This window comes from Monodon monoceros, unplaced genomic scaffold, assembly GCF_005190385.1.
Source record: "Monodon monoceros isolate NGI ecotype Baffin Bay Population unplaced genomic scaffold, NGI_Narwhal_1 Super_Scaffold_14, whole genome shotgun sequence".
Classification (NCBI taxonomy): Eukaryota; Metazoa; Chordata; class Mammalia; order Artiodactyla; family Monodontidae; genus Monodon; species Monodon monoceros.
Genome location: NW_021703770.1, coordinates 39,331,727 through 39,346,211, shown reverse-complemented (window position 1 = coordinate 39,346,211; position 14,485 = coordinate 39,331,727). Strand labels below are relative to the sequence as shown.

At 42.1% G+C, this 14,485-nt stretch overlaps 1 protein-coding gene across 1 annotated transcript in view; it reads right to left on the bottom strand.

Annotated features, from left to right (window-relative positions):
- Window positions 1-7,629: 7,629 nt before the first annotated feature.
- Window positions 7,630-14,485, bottom strand: part of CDH17 (cadherin 17) — a 96,090-nt gene continuing 89,234 nt past the window's right edge. Inside the window, exons 16-18 of the mRNA XM_029222962.1 lie at window positions 11,859-11,975; window positions 11,611-11,724; window positions 7,630-8,523 (exon numbers count right to left, since the gene is read on the bottom strand). Coding sequence (XP_029078795.1) covers window positions 8,423-8,523; window positions 11,611-11,724; window positions 11,859-11,975 — 332 coding nt within the window. The 3' untranslated portion in view covers window positions 7,630-8,422. The remainder of the gene's footprint in view (window positions 8,524-11,610; window positions 11,725-11,858; window positions 11,976-14,485) is intronic.

Genomic DNA, 14,485 nt, shown 5'->3' with positions numbered 1-14,485 from the left:
GACAACTGGCCACCATGGCTTTCACCCATGTTACAGTAAGTTGAAGGAGAGCTCAGGAGGTAAGGAAAGCTAGGGTGATTCCAGATACTGAAAATAAAGGTGCTTCAAACCTGAAGGAAAGAGAAAACTATTTTTTGTTCTCCCCCAGCTGGTTCTTCTCCAAGGCCATCCCTAAGTCTCTGAATTCTGCCCACCCTGTTCAATGCTTGCATCTCTTTGACAGTTTCTACCCACATCAATCTCTCCATTCCTTGAGAAGTTCAGCAGCTATTTTCTGTATCATAGATGTACCTCTTGGCTCCATGATTAGATTCTAAGCTAAGCCATTCATCCATTCAGATAGGGAGTGTCTACAATATGCCAGCACCATGCTCAGTGCTGGGACACAACAGTGAACAAAATTTCTGCCCCCAAAGATGCAAACTAATAAAGGACATATTCTACACTCTGAAAAGTGCTAGGAAGAAAATTAACAGGTAGAAAATAACTGGCAGGACAGCTCAGAGGAGACCAACTTTACAGAGACCTAAAGCAAGAGAAAAGGCAAGCCATACAAAAGAGGCTGGAGCTGGGAGAATGTTCCAGGCAAGGCACGCATAAAGGAACGAAATGGAAGGCATTCAGCCTCCTCAAGGAAGTGCCGGATGGTCAGTGTGGCTAAAGCATGGTGAGCAAGAGGAAGGAGGCAGGAGACCAGGTCAGAGTGCCACACCAGGCAGGCCTGCGAAGGGATTCAACGCTATACTTCTTTCATTCAGCATTGGCCCTCAGGCCACGACTTCCTTCAACAGTCCCCTTAATGCCTGGCACAGACCTTTGCTCAGGATGAGATTTCAGCAGATACTTGATAGTTGAAATGACTGAGGTCCCCGTCTTGAGCAACACTTCCAGAACCTCCCGCCCATCAGTCATTCTCTGCCCAACTTCAGAGTCAGGTCTCCCAGAGGCCTCTCTTCAATCCTTGTGTTTGACAATGTCCAGCCCTCACTCGTGCTTATCCCAGGAAATGGAGAGCTCAGTGGATGAGAATGACTTTGGTGAACATGTCTCATCACTAACTCTCTTCTTTTTCTTTTTCTTTTTTTCAGTTTTATTGAGATGTATAGTAATTGACAAATAAAATTTGGTTGGCCAAAAAGTTCGTTCGAGTTTTTCTGTAAGATGTTACAAATGAACTTTTTGGCCAATCCAGTATTCAAAAGTGTACATCGTGATGATTTGAGTTACGTACGCATTATGAAAGGATTCCTCCCATTGAACTATTTAAATGAACACAATCATCACCTCACATATTTACCTTTTGTGTGTGTGTGTGAGAACATTGAAGTTCTACTGTCCTCCAAATTTCGGTTATACAGTACAGTGTTATCAGACTAATTTACTTCTGAGAGGTGGTCTAGCAGTGTGGTTAAAGTCTGAAACTTGGGAGTCAGGCTTCTGGAGATCCTTATCCTGGTATATTTCCCTCTAGCTGTGCCCTGCGGGATGAATTGCTTCACCTCCTTAGCCTCAGGTTTCTGGCTGATAAGAGTGCTTTCTCATAGAGTTTCTGTGGGGATTAAATGGGGTGATTCATAGAAAGCCCTTAGGCAGTTCCTGGCACACAGTGAGTGCTTAGTGATTAGCTATTGTTAGCTATTGCTATATTATTAGCATTAGCATTATCAACCATGGCCCTTAAAATGCCCCAGATTTCCCATTTCATCCTCCCCTTCTGTATTTGGAGAAACGCTAAGGCACAGCTGGGTGTCACTTCTGTGATGGGTTCCCAAGACCCTCAGGCAAAAGTGAAGGTCTCTCTAGGGCTTCCCTGGTGGCGCAGTGGTTGAGAGTCCGCCTGCCGATGCAGGGGACGCGGGTTCGTGCCCCGGTCCTGGAAGATCCCTCATGCTGCGGAGCGGCTGGGCCCGTGAGCCATGGCCGCTGAGCCTGCGCCTCCGGAGCCTGTGCTCCGCAACGGGAGAGGCCACAACAGTGGGAGGCCTGCGTACCGCAAAAAAAAAAAAAGTGAAGGCCTCTCTTCTCTCATCACCGCAGCAATCTGTGTGCTCCACCTTGGTGATACCTGATGCTCACCTCATTGCATGATGACTGTTTAGGTGGTCTCTCCTGTGCAATTGTGCAGCCCATGAGAAGAGAGACAGTGCCTCTGTGTAACAGCTGTCAGTTCAAGACTCACATTTTTTCACATTTTAACATCTCTGAAGTTGAGGATGCAATCCTATAATGGTACGGCAAAGCTGACTGATAGTGCTCTTTTCTTTCTTAGTGTCACATAAAATAACACATCTTACAATATTCGGTTCCATAGATTAGATGAAATACGGTAGCTTTGGGCGTGACCTTCAGAGTAAGACTTCTGGGATAGTTTATTTGTGACCCTGAGCGAGTTACATGCTTAAGCTTTCTCTATCAGAGTTTCTGATCTGTACAATAGACATAATAATTGTATCTCACTCATACAGTTGTTGTAAGAATTCAATGACAACATTTTGTAAGGCATTTAGAATAGTTCAGGGCACATTATAAATGTAGAATTATTAGCTACTGCTGTTTGTGTTCCTAGTGACCAACTCAGTATCTGGCCATGATGGGGGCTCGATAAGCATCTGAAAAATAAGCAAAGAGTAACACAGCAAACTAACTATGACAGCCCTGGGGGGTCAGGCTCAGACCTTCCCTCAAGAGGCCCCCACTGCAGGAGCTGGCTGACGGCCATCTTCACCTTCAGGATCACACCCCTAGTCAGCGACTTGGCAGAGTAGGGGTTCTAAGATCAGTGGTTTCTGCCGAACATGGGCTCCTCAATCAGTCTTTGCTTCGGGGCTCGGCTCCCGCCTGGCCCAGGCTCTCTCAGAGCTGTATAATGGACCTGAGTCCCTTCTCTTCTTTAATACCCATCAACCTTCCATCACGGCTCAGGGCCAAAATCCCTGTGCTGGGATTTCTGCGAGCATACACCAAGCCACGTTTGCTTACTCAGGGGAATCCCTCCCCCTCGTAGGCCCCAGGAAGGCTGTCTGAGACCCCACCACAAAAGGCAAAACTCAGCAGGGAACCTCAGCTGGGGCCTCTCCCCTCCTGCCCCACAGTGGACCTTTCCCTGGTTCTTTGCGTCCACCGCCAACCAAGGCCACGGCTGACTCTGGTTGTCCCAGAGCAGAGCCCCCGGAAACTCTGCCTCCGGGATCTCTTCTTGGCCAGGAGCCAAAGAGGCTCAGTTTAACTTCTGTTACTAAAAATATATTCTGTTTCCCCCTGTCCTGTTCTTAATTCAAGAGACTAACTGAAATGCTGGGTACACACAGGGCCTATTTTTATTCCCACCTCCTTCTGCATACCCTCCTCCCCTTCCAAATGCAGCCCTCCAAATCCTGGACTTCTCCTCAGCCCAAGTGCTGCAATGGAAAAAATGAGAACTCTTTCTCTCAATTAGATGAACACTTGTTTCCATAACCGGCCATTCGTCACACCCCTTCCTGTCCCACTGTGCACTCAGTCGGCCCTTCCAGGATAAGGATCACATGAAAAAAAGGGGAGTTTTGATTTCCGTCCAAAGAAACCAATGACTGTTCGTGGCAAGTAACTTGTGGAGGCCTAAAGTGGGACTTGTGCTTTAGCCATCGACATTCTTAGCCCTGGATTCCAGGGCAGCCCCTTACCCTTTAGAATTATCTACCATCTCAGGAGGCCGTCCTCCTTGTCTTAAGGGCCCAGATGGCTGACACACGACTAACACATAGCATATAGTCACTCTGAAATGTCGAATGGAGCCTGAACTATGCTAGGAGGTAAAAGTGGAAAACCAATAAAATGGGAAATAATTGTGTTATAAAAAACGTTATTTATTTTTGTTAACACTGTCAGGAATTTCCCTTTAAATAGCCAGTTCTCCAAGCACAAGCACAAGAAGATCACTTTACAGAAACGTGTGTTTTCACAGTAATTTTTGCTCTGGTCTACAAAGGGGCTACTCTCCTGCAGGTGAAACCAGCTTCTTTCTTCTCAGCTTCGTGGCTGGAGTTCATAGGCTCCGATGTGCTGGCAAGAGTGACCTGGGGCTGGACCCACCAGGCTGCTCTTAGCTGAAGGATCTCTATGAGCCAAGGAATGGCTCTCTTGACAGAGCCCTTCCTACCTTCCCTGAACTCTGGGGCGTGGCCCATGTTTGCATCTGGGAAAGGGTCTAAGCAGGCCTGGTTAGGATTAAAGGTGCCCCGAAAATTGAGAGGATTGGGAAGGTGATGTTCTGAAGAAAGACACTGATGCAGAGCTTACAAAAGATCATATTCCACACCAGACTGGTACTAACCCCTCTGGGGATTGTCTGGAATAAGGGAGCTCAGCTGTGGTTGCACATTAGACTCACATGGGGATATTTTTTCAGAATATTAAAGCTAGGGCGCCCTGCCCAGAGATGCTGACTCAGTTGGGGGTAGGGCTCTGGAATGAGTATTTTTGAAAAACTCCCCCAGGTGTTTCTAACCTGCACCCATTGAGCACTCCTGTGGTAGAGAGCTGGGCATCCGACACCTGACCACAGTCTTGGGACTTAGTCAGAATGAGACAGGCTTTGGTGAGAAGAAATTTAGGAGCAATGAGTGGTGTTTGGAGAACACACCTGCATTGTGTATACATTGTATGGATATCTTCACAGGTGTGCAAAATGTATATTTAAGTATATACAACGTGTGACACATTTGAATGCAACAAAATCAAAAATAGCATTAGTCTTGAAAGAGTCTCCTCATAAGATAACTTTTAGGTTTGAATGCTATTTTTTTCTCTCTTACTATTGTAAAACCTGTTTTAAAACATTGATATTATGAACAAATATTGTATGATTCCATTTGTACCTAGCACACTCAAATTCATGGAGACAGAAAGCTAGAATAGTGGTTACCAGGGACTGGAGGTAGGAAGGAATGGGGAGTTCTTTTTTTTTTTTTTTTTTTTTTTTTTTTTTGCTGTACGCGGGCCTCTCACTGTTGTGGCCTCTCCCGTTGCGGAGCACAGGCTCCGGATGCGCAGGCTCAGCGGCCATGGTTCACGGGCCCAGCCGCTCCGCGGCATGATGGGATCTTCCCGGACCGGGGCACGAACCCGCGTCCCCTGCATCGGCAGGCGGACTCTCAACCACTGCGCCACCAGAGAAGCCCGGGGGAGTTCTTATTTAATGAGTAGAGTTTCATTTAGGAAGATGAAAATGTTCTGGAGGTGGATGATGGTGGTGATTGCCCAAAAACGTGAATGGACTTAATGCAACTGAACTGTACATTTCAAGACAGTTTAAATGAGTTTTTAAAATCAAATTGTAAGATACTGTACCTTTTCAGGTAACTTTTAAGGTTCCAAGTTTAACAAGTTCCCATGATGCATATGGCATTATACAGAATCTTGGAAACAAATTATTTCCTTCTTGCCCTAGATGCTTCAGAGGTAATCTCAGCTTCCTGCTTGTGAGTTGTCTAGACCATGGACCAGCACCCTGAGATCTCTACTCTTAATTTACTGCTCTCCAGAAACCCCTGAGACTTTCTACGTAGCTACTCACAGGAGTTGCCCCTATACTTCCCACCCCCACCCTGAGACCCTCTCACTCTCCCTGCTATTTCTTAACCATCCAGAAATTCCTGAGGGCTTTGTCACTCACAGCCTCATTCACCACTGCATTCAGCTCTGAGGATGTTTGAACGGAGCGTCAGAGTTTGTATGTAGGGAAACGGAGTGTAGTGAAGTGGGAGTTTAACGCCTCTTTGAGGATACTGTAACTAAAAACAGAGAGTGGATTAGTTTCAATTTTGTCAGGTGGGTGGCTCTAAGATGACAGTAGCATAAGTGGCCTACATGAATCAGCTATTTCATGTATTCATTCTTCAAAAACTTATAGAGGAGCTACTATGAGCCAAGACTTGTCATAGAGACATTGAGAGGATTCCAAGAAGTCCCAGACTAGTTAAGGAGATCAAATGGGCCCTAACTGTAGAACATAAGGTCCATAAGCATGGCACAAATATGCACTCTTGGTTGCAAGGGCAGAAATATATTGAGCTTTAAGTAATAAGGAATGTACTGGCTCACAGGATAGGAAAGTCCAGGGCAAGGTTGCCTTCAGGCACAGCTGGATCCAGGCACTCAACATCTTCAGAATCTTCTCTCAACTGTGTGGTCCTTGTTCTGGGGTAGGCTTACCTTTTGTGGTAATTAGAATGCTCTGAGTTTATTTTCTACTACTTTAGCAAATTCCACTTAAAGAGGGCTATTTTCTAAGAGTTTCAACACAATTCTAGAAGTGAGAGATGGGGAGATGGGGGAAAACAGGAAGTTGACTCTACTCAAACTATACAGACTAGGTGTAGAAGAGCCAGGTGAAGGGGAGGGGAAGATGTTTTCCAGTGGAAATGGAACCATCTTTACCAGAAGAGGGAATAGATCCTAGAATTTTCCTCACCACAGTATAGTAGTTTAGATGAGGTAGTGGCCTGGTACCCTGTAGTTTCCTAAGAGAAGGCTTCCCAAAGGGACCAGTCTCTAAATTGGTCTTTAAGCCTTTAGGAATGGGTGGGATCTGGTCATGGAAGGAAGAGAAGGTTTAGAGGGAAGGCCCACCCAGAGGAAGAGCAGCACAAGAAATGTGAATACTAATGTGTGGTTTTAGACGAGAAGGTTATGTGTGATCAGTCTATTATTCGGTGATACAAGCTGGTCCAGAGAGAACAACCCTGAACTGAGGCAGGAGGCATCCCTAAGCCCTCTGAGCAGACCTGCCTTGGGACTGCCTCAGTCTTTCAGGAATGATAAAGTGCTTTTCGGAAAATAAGCAGGGCTAGCAATGATGCAATTTTAAGTGAACTAAATGTCATATCACAGTCACTCTTGGTCAAAAACACACAAGAAAATACCTACAGAAGTTGCTGAGAAAGTTAAACCATTCCTTAGGTTGGGATATAATTTGCTGTTGGTGCTCTTCGATTTTTGTTTTCTCGTTTTGTCTTTCAGCGTATGGTGAGACAAGAGAGAACCTCGCCCGTTATGAGATTTCCAATGAGCCTTGTGTGGAAAAAAAACAGGTAAGAGAGCTCAATATTATCCTGAAGCACAGGATAACATTATATCAATACAAGAAAGTAATACTGAGGTCTTAGAAATAGAGTTCGGATATTTTCTTTTGTTTTACTTTTTTGCCTTAAAAAAATATAATAAAAGCCCTCAAAGAGGATTATTTATGAAAAACAGAACTCCATGGCCTGCTTCAGCCGTCATTGTAGGAGCACCTTTTCAGATACAAGTTTTTTTCCCAAACATTCTTGAAAATTCTGAGAGGCTGCGTAATGTTGAATGCTTTCAAGCCTCAAATCAGAAGCCAGAAAACAGCTCCAGGGCCTCGAAATGCTTCCAAATCTCTAAGGTTTTCTTATTTAAAATTTTAAAATTCCTAGTGTATCTGCCTCGAACACCCCAATCCACAGTCGTGAGCACAGGGAATTTTTATTTCATTGTGGACCCCCTCTTTATGGGTTAATTCTACCTGGGAGGCAATTTTGATAAATGATAGATAACCATTGTTATCTAGTCCTTCCCTCAACAAATGCAGAGAACCAGGAAGCAGAGACAAAGAGATCCAAGAAACAAAACCAAAGTCAATGTTTATTCTTGATTTTTGTCACTACATCTTTTGTGCTTCCTTATCTTCCTCTACTGTTAAATATATAATAACCGAAACTTTATTAATATACACATAAAGAAAACATGCGCAGCATGTGAGCATGGTAGGTAGTGGCTGGTGTTTGCACCAGGGTTTATGAAGCAGGCCTCTGCATGGTCTGCAGTGGTCTCATGCTGTTCCCAAGTGCAAAATCCTCCAACGAAAAGCAACATAAGCCACGTGGGGCTAAAGGAGGCTAATAACAACAAAAAGTTTCTGTTCAAACTAAGGGACAGGTCTGCGCTTTAATTCTTTTTCCTGAGACTTAGCTTTGTTCTTTCCTCCAACAAATGTTTTAAAATTAGTGAAATACCAAAGGAGATATGGAGGAAGGAGACACGGGATGGAATTAGAAAAAGCATAAATGGAATCCAGGATGTGCTGTGATGGATGACTGATAGATCTCTTAATGAAGAAAAAATGAACAGAGTATTTCATCAGCCCCTCTTTCCCTAAGAGGGAAAAGCACATACATTTTTGTGTTTGGATAAATAGCTAAGGCTTTTGCAGAGTGGAAAAGTGTCATGAGAAAATGGAAAATATCTCTAATGTCTACAGCACATGAAATATCTAAGAGTAATAAAATAGTAAAGGGCAAGAAGGTATAACGTAAAAAATTATAGTGCACATGTTGGATGAAAAGCAAAATTATGGGATTAAATGGTTGTGTTACTGAAATAGCACTTGGTACATAGACTCAAACATTCCTTTTCACATTCAGTTTCTCAGAGGCTTGACTTCAGATGCCTGAGCACTTTCAACATTATGTTGGCCTTTATTCTTCTTTATCTGGAAAAACACGACAGCTAAAATTATACCTAAAAGAGAAAATTCAGAGTCAAAGAGATGGAGTCTTAAAATGTACTGTCACATTCGTTTATAAAGTAGCACCTGCATAGGAAAAAATGACTCATATAATTTCATTTTTGTTTGTGGTTCAACAAAGTTTCATTGTCCTGGTGATTAAGAGATTCTAGGCATGGGCTCTCTTGGATAAGTAAGCTTACCACTTATCTTGTTGTCAGTAAGTATGTAACAAGTCCCAAGTCATATCGAAGCTGGTGGCTATCGCTGGGTCTCTATCAAGGAATATAGGACTTAATGCCTACGCTACCCTGAAGACTAAGTGTGTGAGCATTAGACAGAATTCCTGAACTTCAGACACAGTCAATAAATGTTGATTCCAGTTCTTCTTCCTCTTCCCTAGAGGAAGTAGTCCAATGAGAAAAACCAGAAAGCTGTTCTTAGACCAATTCACCTACCTAAAGCCTACTTTCACCACGTCCACATCAAGTATTACATTTTCTTTGCCGTCTTCCTTGTCACTCCAGCTTGAGTAGACTACCTAACCTCTCTGGTTTCCCCCATCTCTATCAAGTATTACATTTTCTTTGCCGTCTTCCTTGTCGCTCCAGCTTGAGTAGACTACCTAACCTCTCTGGTTTCCCCCATCTCTGACCTACTACAAAATTACATTGTGCATTTTAGCACTATGTATACTATAAATCAGAGACTTATCTGGAAAAGTACGTTGTTTTTAAGAAATTAACCTGGCAGTAAGTTTACAAGAGGAATCATGGCAAAAAAGACTGGATGCTCAGAAGCCCGTTAAGAATCTTGCAATAATCCCAACCCTCCTATTTTGAAAAAAGTAAGGGTATGAAACTACAAGATCCTATTACTTCTATCTTTAGATCACCAAACTCATCCAATCTTTAACTTGTTGTAAAATTATGAGAGTAAATGGTCATGTTAGAAAACCATGGCATAAAAACTCAAAAATCCTTTCAAGATGAGAGGACAAATAGAATAAGAAAAGGCATAGAAGTAGAGGGGAGTTTGATAAGTGAGTAAACCTCAAAAGCCAGCTCAATTAGTATAAAAGGTGTGCACCAAACTGTGGTTCTCAAAGAGAAATGATGGTCACCATGCAATATTAGGATGCCTAATGGTCATGTCACAAAGGCCCTTCTATGCCATAATAATGAGGAATTCGAATGGAAGGGTATAAGGAAATGAGATCCCTTTTAGAGCTGTGAATCAGAGTCCAATGTGGTAGACTGGATGGTGGCAGAAAAGACCAGATGCCAAGAGAGCAATTAAGAAGACTTAGAATAATACCAGCTCTTCCTTTAAAAGAGAAAGGATGTGGAACTCTATAAACCCCTTTACACAGGTGAATTGATGAAGAATCTACTTTTTATTTTTAGTACATCTTTTTTGGAGTATAATTGCTTCTCGATGCTGTGTTAGTTTCTGTTGTACAACAAAATGAATCAGCCATATGCATACATATATACCCATATCCCCTCCCTCTTGAGTCTCCCTTGCACCCTCCCTATCCCATCCCTCTAGATCATCGCAAAGCACCGAGCTGATCTCCCTGTGCTATGTGGCTGCTTCCCACTAGCTATCTATTTTACATTTGGTAGAGTATATATGTCAATGCCACTCTCTCACTTCATCCCAGCTTACCCTTCCCCCTCCCCACGTCCTCAAGTCCATTCTCTACGTCTACATCTTTATTCCTGTCCTGTCCCTAGGTTCTTCAGAACCATTTTATTTAGATTCCATATATATGTGCTAGCATACGGTATTTGTTTTTCTCTTTCTGACTTACTTCACTCTGTACGACAGACTCTAGGTCCATCCACCTCACTACAAATAACTCAATTTCGTTTCCTTTTATGGCTGAGTAATATTCCACTGTATATATGTGCCACATCTTCTTTATCCATTCATCTGTCGATGGACACTTAGGTTGCTTCCATGTCCTGGCTATTGTAAATAGAGCTGCAATGAACACTGTGGTACATGACTCTTTTTGAATTATGGTTTTCTCAGGGTATATGCCCAGTAGTGGGATTGCTGGGTCATATGGTAGTTCTACTTTTAGTTTTTTAAGGAACCTCCATACTGTTCTCCATAGTGGTTGTATCAATTTACATTTCCACCAACAGTGCAAGAGGGTTCCCTTTTCACCACACCCTTTCCAGCATTTATTGTTTCTAGATTTTTTGATGATGGCCATTTTGACCCATGTGAGGTGATACCTCATTGTAGTTTTGATTTGCATTTCTCTAATAATTAGTGATTTTGAGCATCTTTTCATGTGCCTCTTGGCCACCTATATGTCTTCTTTGGTGAAATACAAGTAGCTCATGGAGCTCAACAGCAAAAAAACAAACAACTCAATTAAAAAATGGACAGAAGAAGTACCTACTTCTAATACTTAACTTGTGGTGAAGACACCAGTTGAAAGAGGGTAAGGACTACAGTAGGCACTGAGCTGTTTACAAAAAAGAAGACAGGGAACTCTGCTATCTAGCCAGGCCAGGGGCCATGGCAGAGTGAGGCCTGTGATGCAGTGGAATTATTCTGAGATAATAAAGAATCAAGGCCCACAGTCACAAAACATAAAAAGGGGAGTTCTGCAACATTTCAGGTATGCCAGCATCTCCACTGGAAGGCTAGCTTCTACCTATTCCAACAATGGCAGACTAGACCATAAGCTCTGTGCGTGATGGATCTGTGTATATCTGTCACTGTGTTCCCCACCAAGCACAGTGCCTGACACATAGCAGAGGCACAGCTACTGCATTTCTTTCTCCTTCATCATGAAAGCTTGGTAACTAAGCATAAAATACAATAATTTATTCTTTAAAGCCTCTTATGTTGTATTTCCCAACCTAACCAGCAAGGCAGTGATAGGTAGAGGGTGGTACTAAAGCAGTAGCTCCCAATCAGGAAAGTTGGATATGGTTTACTGGTGATCTATATTCTTGGTTATTGCCTAGATTGCCATTTGAGCAGCCCCACACCAGTCCATGAAGTCAGACCCTGATGTGAGCTTATGTTTCCAAGGCCCAGAACAGAAATCCTTGAATCTGAGAAATTATACTCACCGATGACCAAAAAGGTGGTAAGGAGTACACCAACTGTCATGCCCACAGTAGGTATCCCAGGCATGTGACCTGCTGGCTGGAAACACCTATCTTCCTCACACTTGCAGAAAGTAACTGAAAAACAGAACAATATTTTGTAGATAAATTTGCGAGCGAACAATTGTAGAATCCCATCTCAAAGACAAGAATTCCTACAAACTACCATATTGACAGACATTATCCCAAGTTGCCTGCAGCAAAATATCTACCTGGTAAAGAGACAGTCCCTTCCAAGGGTGGCCGACCGCTATCATTGATGCGGACTGGGATGTGGTAAACTCTCTCCTCAAAGCCCGTGTGCTTGGTGGAGAGCCTGGCATGAGTTCCTGTCAGAATATGGAAAAAATGACTGACATGAGAACACAACTGCAGGCCCCTGGATGAGCAGGAATAAAGTTCATCTCTGTATCATATAATACTAAAGTTGACTAGGAAATGGTTAGATATAAGTATGAGTTAAACTACCAAAAGTATTACCACTCCACAGGTACCCTCCAAAATGTCAAAAAGGATGCTAAAGCATCCTTCAAGTTCTCAATTCATGACTTCTCTGTAGAAATGAATACTAAACATAGTAGGTTGTCATTACTCGTGGTAGTTATGTTCCATATAGTGGCCGCAAACACTGAATTAGAAAGAGAAAACATATTTGAAGAAATAACTGCTAACTTCTTTCCAAAGTTGATGAAAAGTCTAAATCCTCAGATCCAAGAAGACAGACAAATCTTAGGAAAAAGAAAAACGAACAAAACTACACCAAGGCACATAATACTCAGATTACTTAAAACTAGTGAAAAAGAAAATTGTAAAGACATCCAGAGAAAAAAGACACATGACATTCAAAGGAACGAAGAAGAAACAATACAATCCAGAACACAAAGGAGAAATATCTTTAAAGTACTGAAAGAAAAAAGTCTCAATAAGTTTAAAAGTATTCCAGTCAGGGCTTCCCTGGTGGCGCAGTGGTTGAGAGTCCGCCTGCCAATGCAGGGGACACGGGTTCGTGCCCCGGTCCGGGAGGATCCCACATGCCGCAGAGCGGCTGGGCCCGTGAGCCATGGCCACTGAACCTGCGCGTCCGGAGCCTGTACTCCGCAACGGGAGAGGCCACAACAGTGAGAGGCCTGCGTACGCCCCCAAAGAACAACAACAACAACCAAAACCCCAAATCAACCATACAATCATCTCAATAGATGCAGAAAAAAACACCTGAAATTTTTAGCACCCATTCCTAATTTAAAAAACCCAAAAAACACCTCTCAGCAAATTAAGAATAGAAGATAAAGTCCTTAGTCTGATAAAGGGCATCTACAAAAAAACCTATAGCTAACTTTATACTTAATGGTGAAAGACTATGAATGCCATCTCCCTAAGATTAGGAACAAGCCAAGTTGTTTCTGCTCTCACTACCTTCATTCAACATTGTCCTGAAGACTTTAACCACTAAGAAAGCAAGCTAAATATATAAAAGCCATCCAGACTGGAAAGGAAAGAAAACCTATAATTCACAGACAACATGACTGTCTATATAGAAAATCTATGAAAACGTAAGAAAAAGAGGGAGAGAGAACTTACAAGTGAGGTCAGCAATGTTATAGGCTACAAGATCAATATACAAAAATCATCAATTATATTTCCACATCCTGGAATTACTTAAAAATTTAAAATTTTTAAATATCTAAAATAGCACAAACATATGAAATGCTTAGGGGAAATTCTATAAGAACTATACATTGAAAATTAAAACACATTGCTCAGAGAAAGTAAAGAAGACCTAAATAAGTGGAGACATAATCATATTCATGGATTGGAAAATTCAATTTTGTTAAGATGTAAATTCTCCCCCAAATTCAGCTATAGATTCACACAATCTCAGTCACAATCTGCATAGGTTTTTTGGGTAGAAATAGACAAATTCAATTCTAAAATTTATATAGAAATGCAAAATAAATGTTTTGAAAAAGAACAAAGCGAGGACATTTACACTACCTGATTTCAAGTCTTATTATTGAGCTGCAGTAATCAAAACATTAGAGCATTGCTATAAAGACAAAGAGATCAATGAAACAGAAAAGAAAGTCCAGAAATAGACTCATATATATGTGGTCACTTGATTTTTGACAAAGCTGCCAAGACAATTCAATGTGAAAATGATATTTTCAATAAATAGTGTTTAAACAATTAGATAGCCTAACTGTAAAAGCTAAAACTATAAGACCTCTGGGAGAAAAAAAAATAGAAAAATTTAGTGACCTTGGCAAAAATTTCTTAATACACAAAATAGTCACAAATTATAGAAGAAAAAAGTCAGTAAATCAGATGTCATCAAAAAAATTTAGGGGCGGGCTTCCCTGGTGGAGCAGTGGTTGAGAGTCCGCCTGCCGATGCAGGGGACACGGGTTCATGCCCCAGTCCGGGAAGATCCCACATGCCACAGAGCGGCTGGGCCCGTGAGCCATGGCTGCTGAGCCTGTGCGTCCAGAGCCTGTGCTCTGCAATGGGAGAGGCCACAACAGTGAGAGGCCCGCGTACCACAAAAAAAAAAAAAAAAAGAAAGAAAGAAATTTAATTTGCTCTTCAAAAGGCACTGTTACAAAATAAAAATGTAAGCCATGGCCTGGGAAAAAATATTTATAAACATATATCTGACAAAGAACTTGAATCTAGACTATATAAAGAATGTTTATGACTCAACAACAGAAGCCAAACTGCTAAATATTTTAAGCAGGCACAATATTTGACCAGACACTACGCCAGTGAAGATATACGGATGGCAAATAAGCATATGAAAAGAAGTTCAACACCATTAGTCATTAAGAAAATATAAATTAAAACC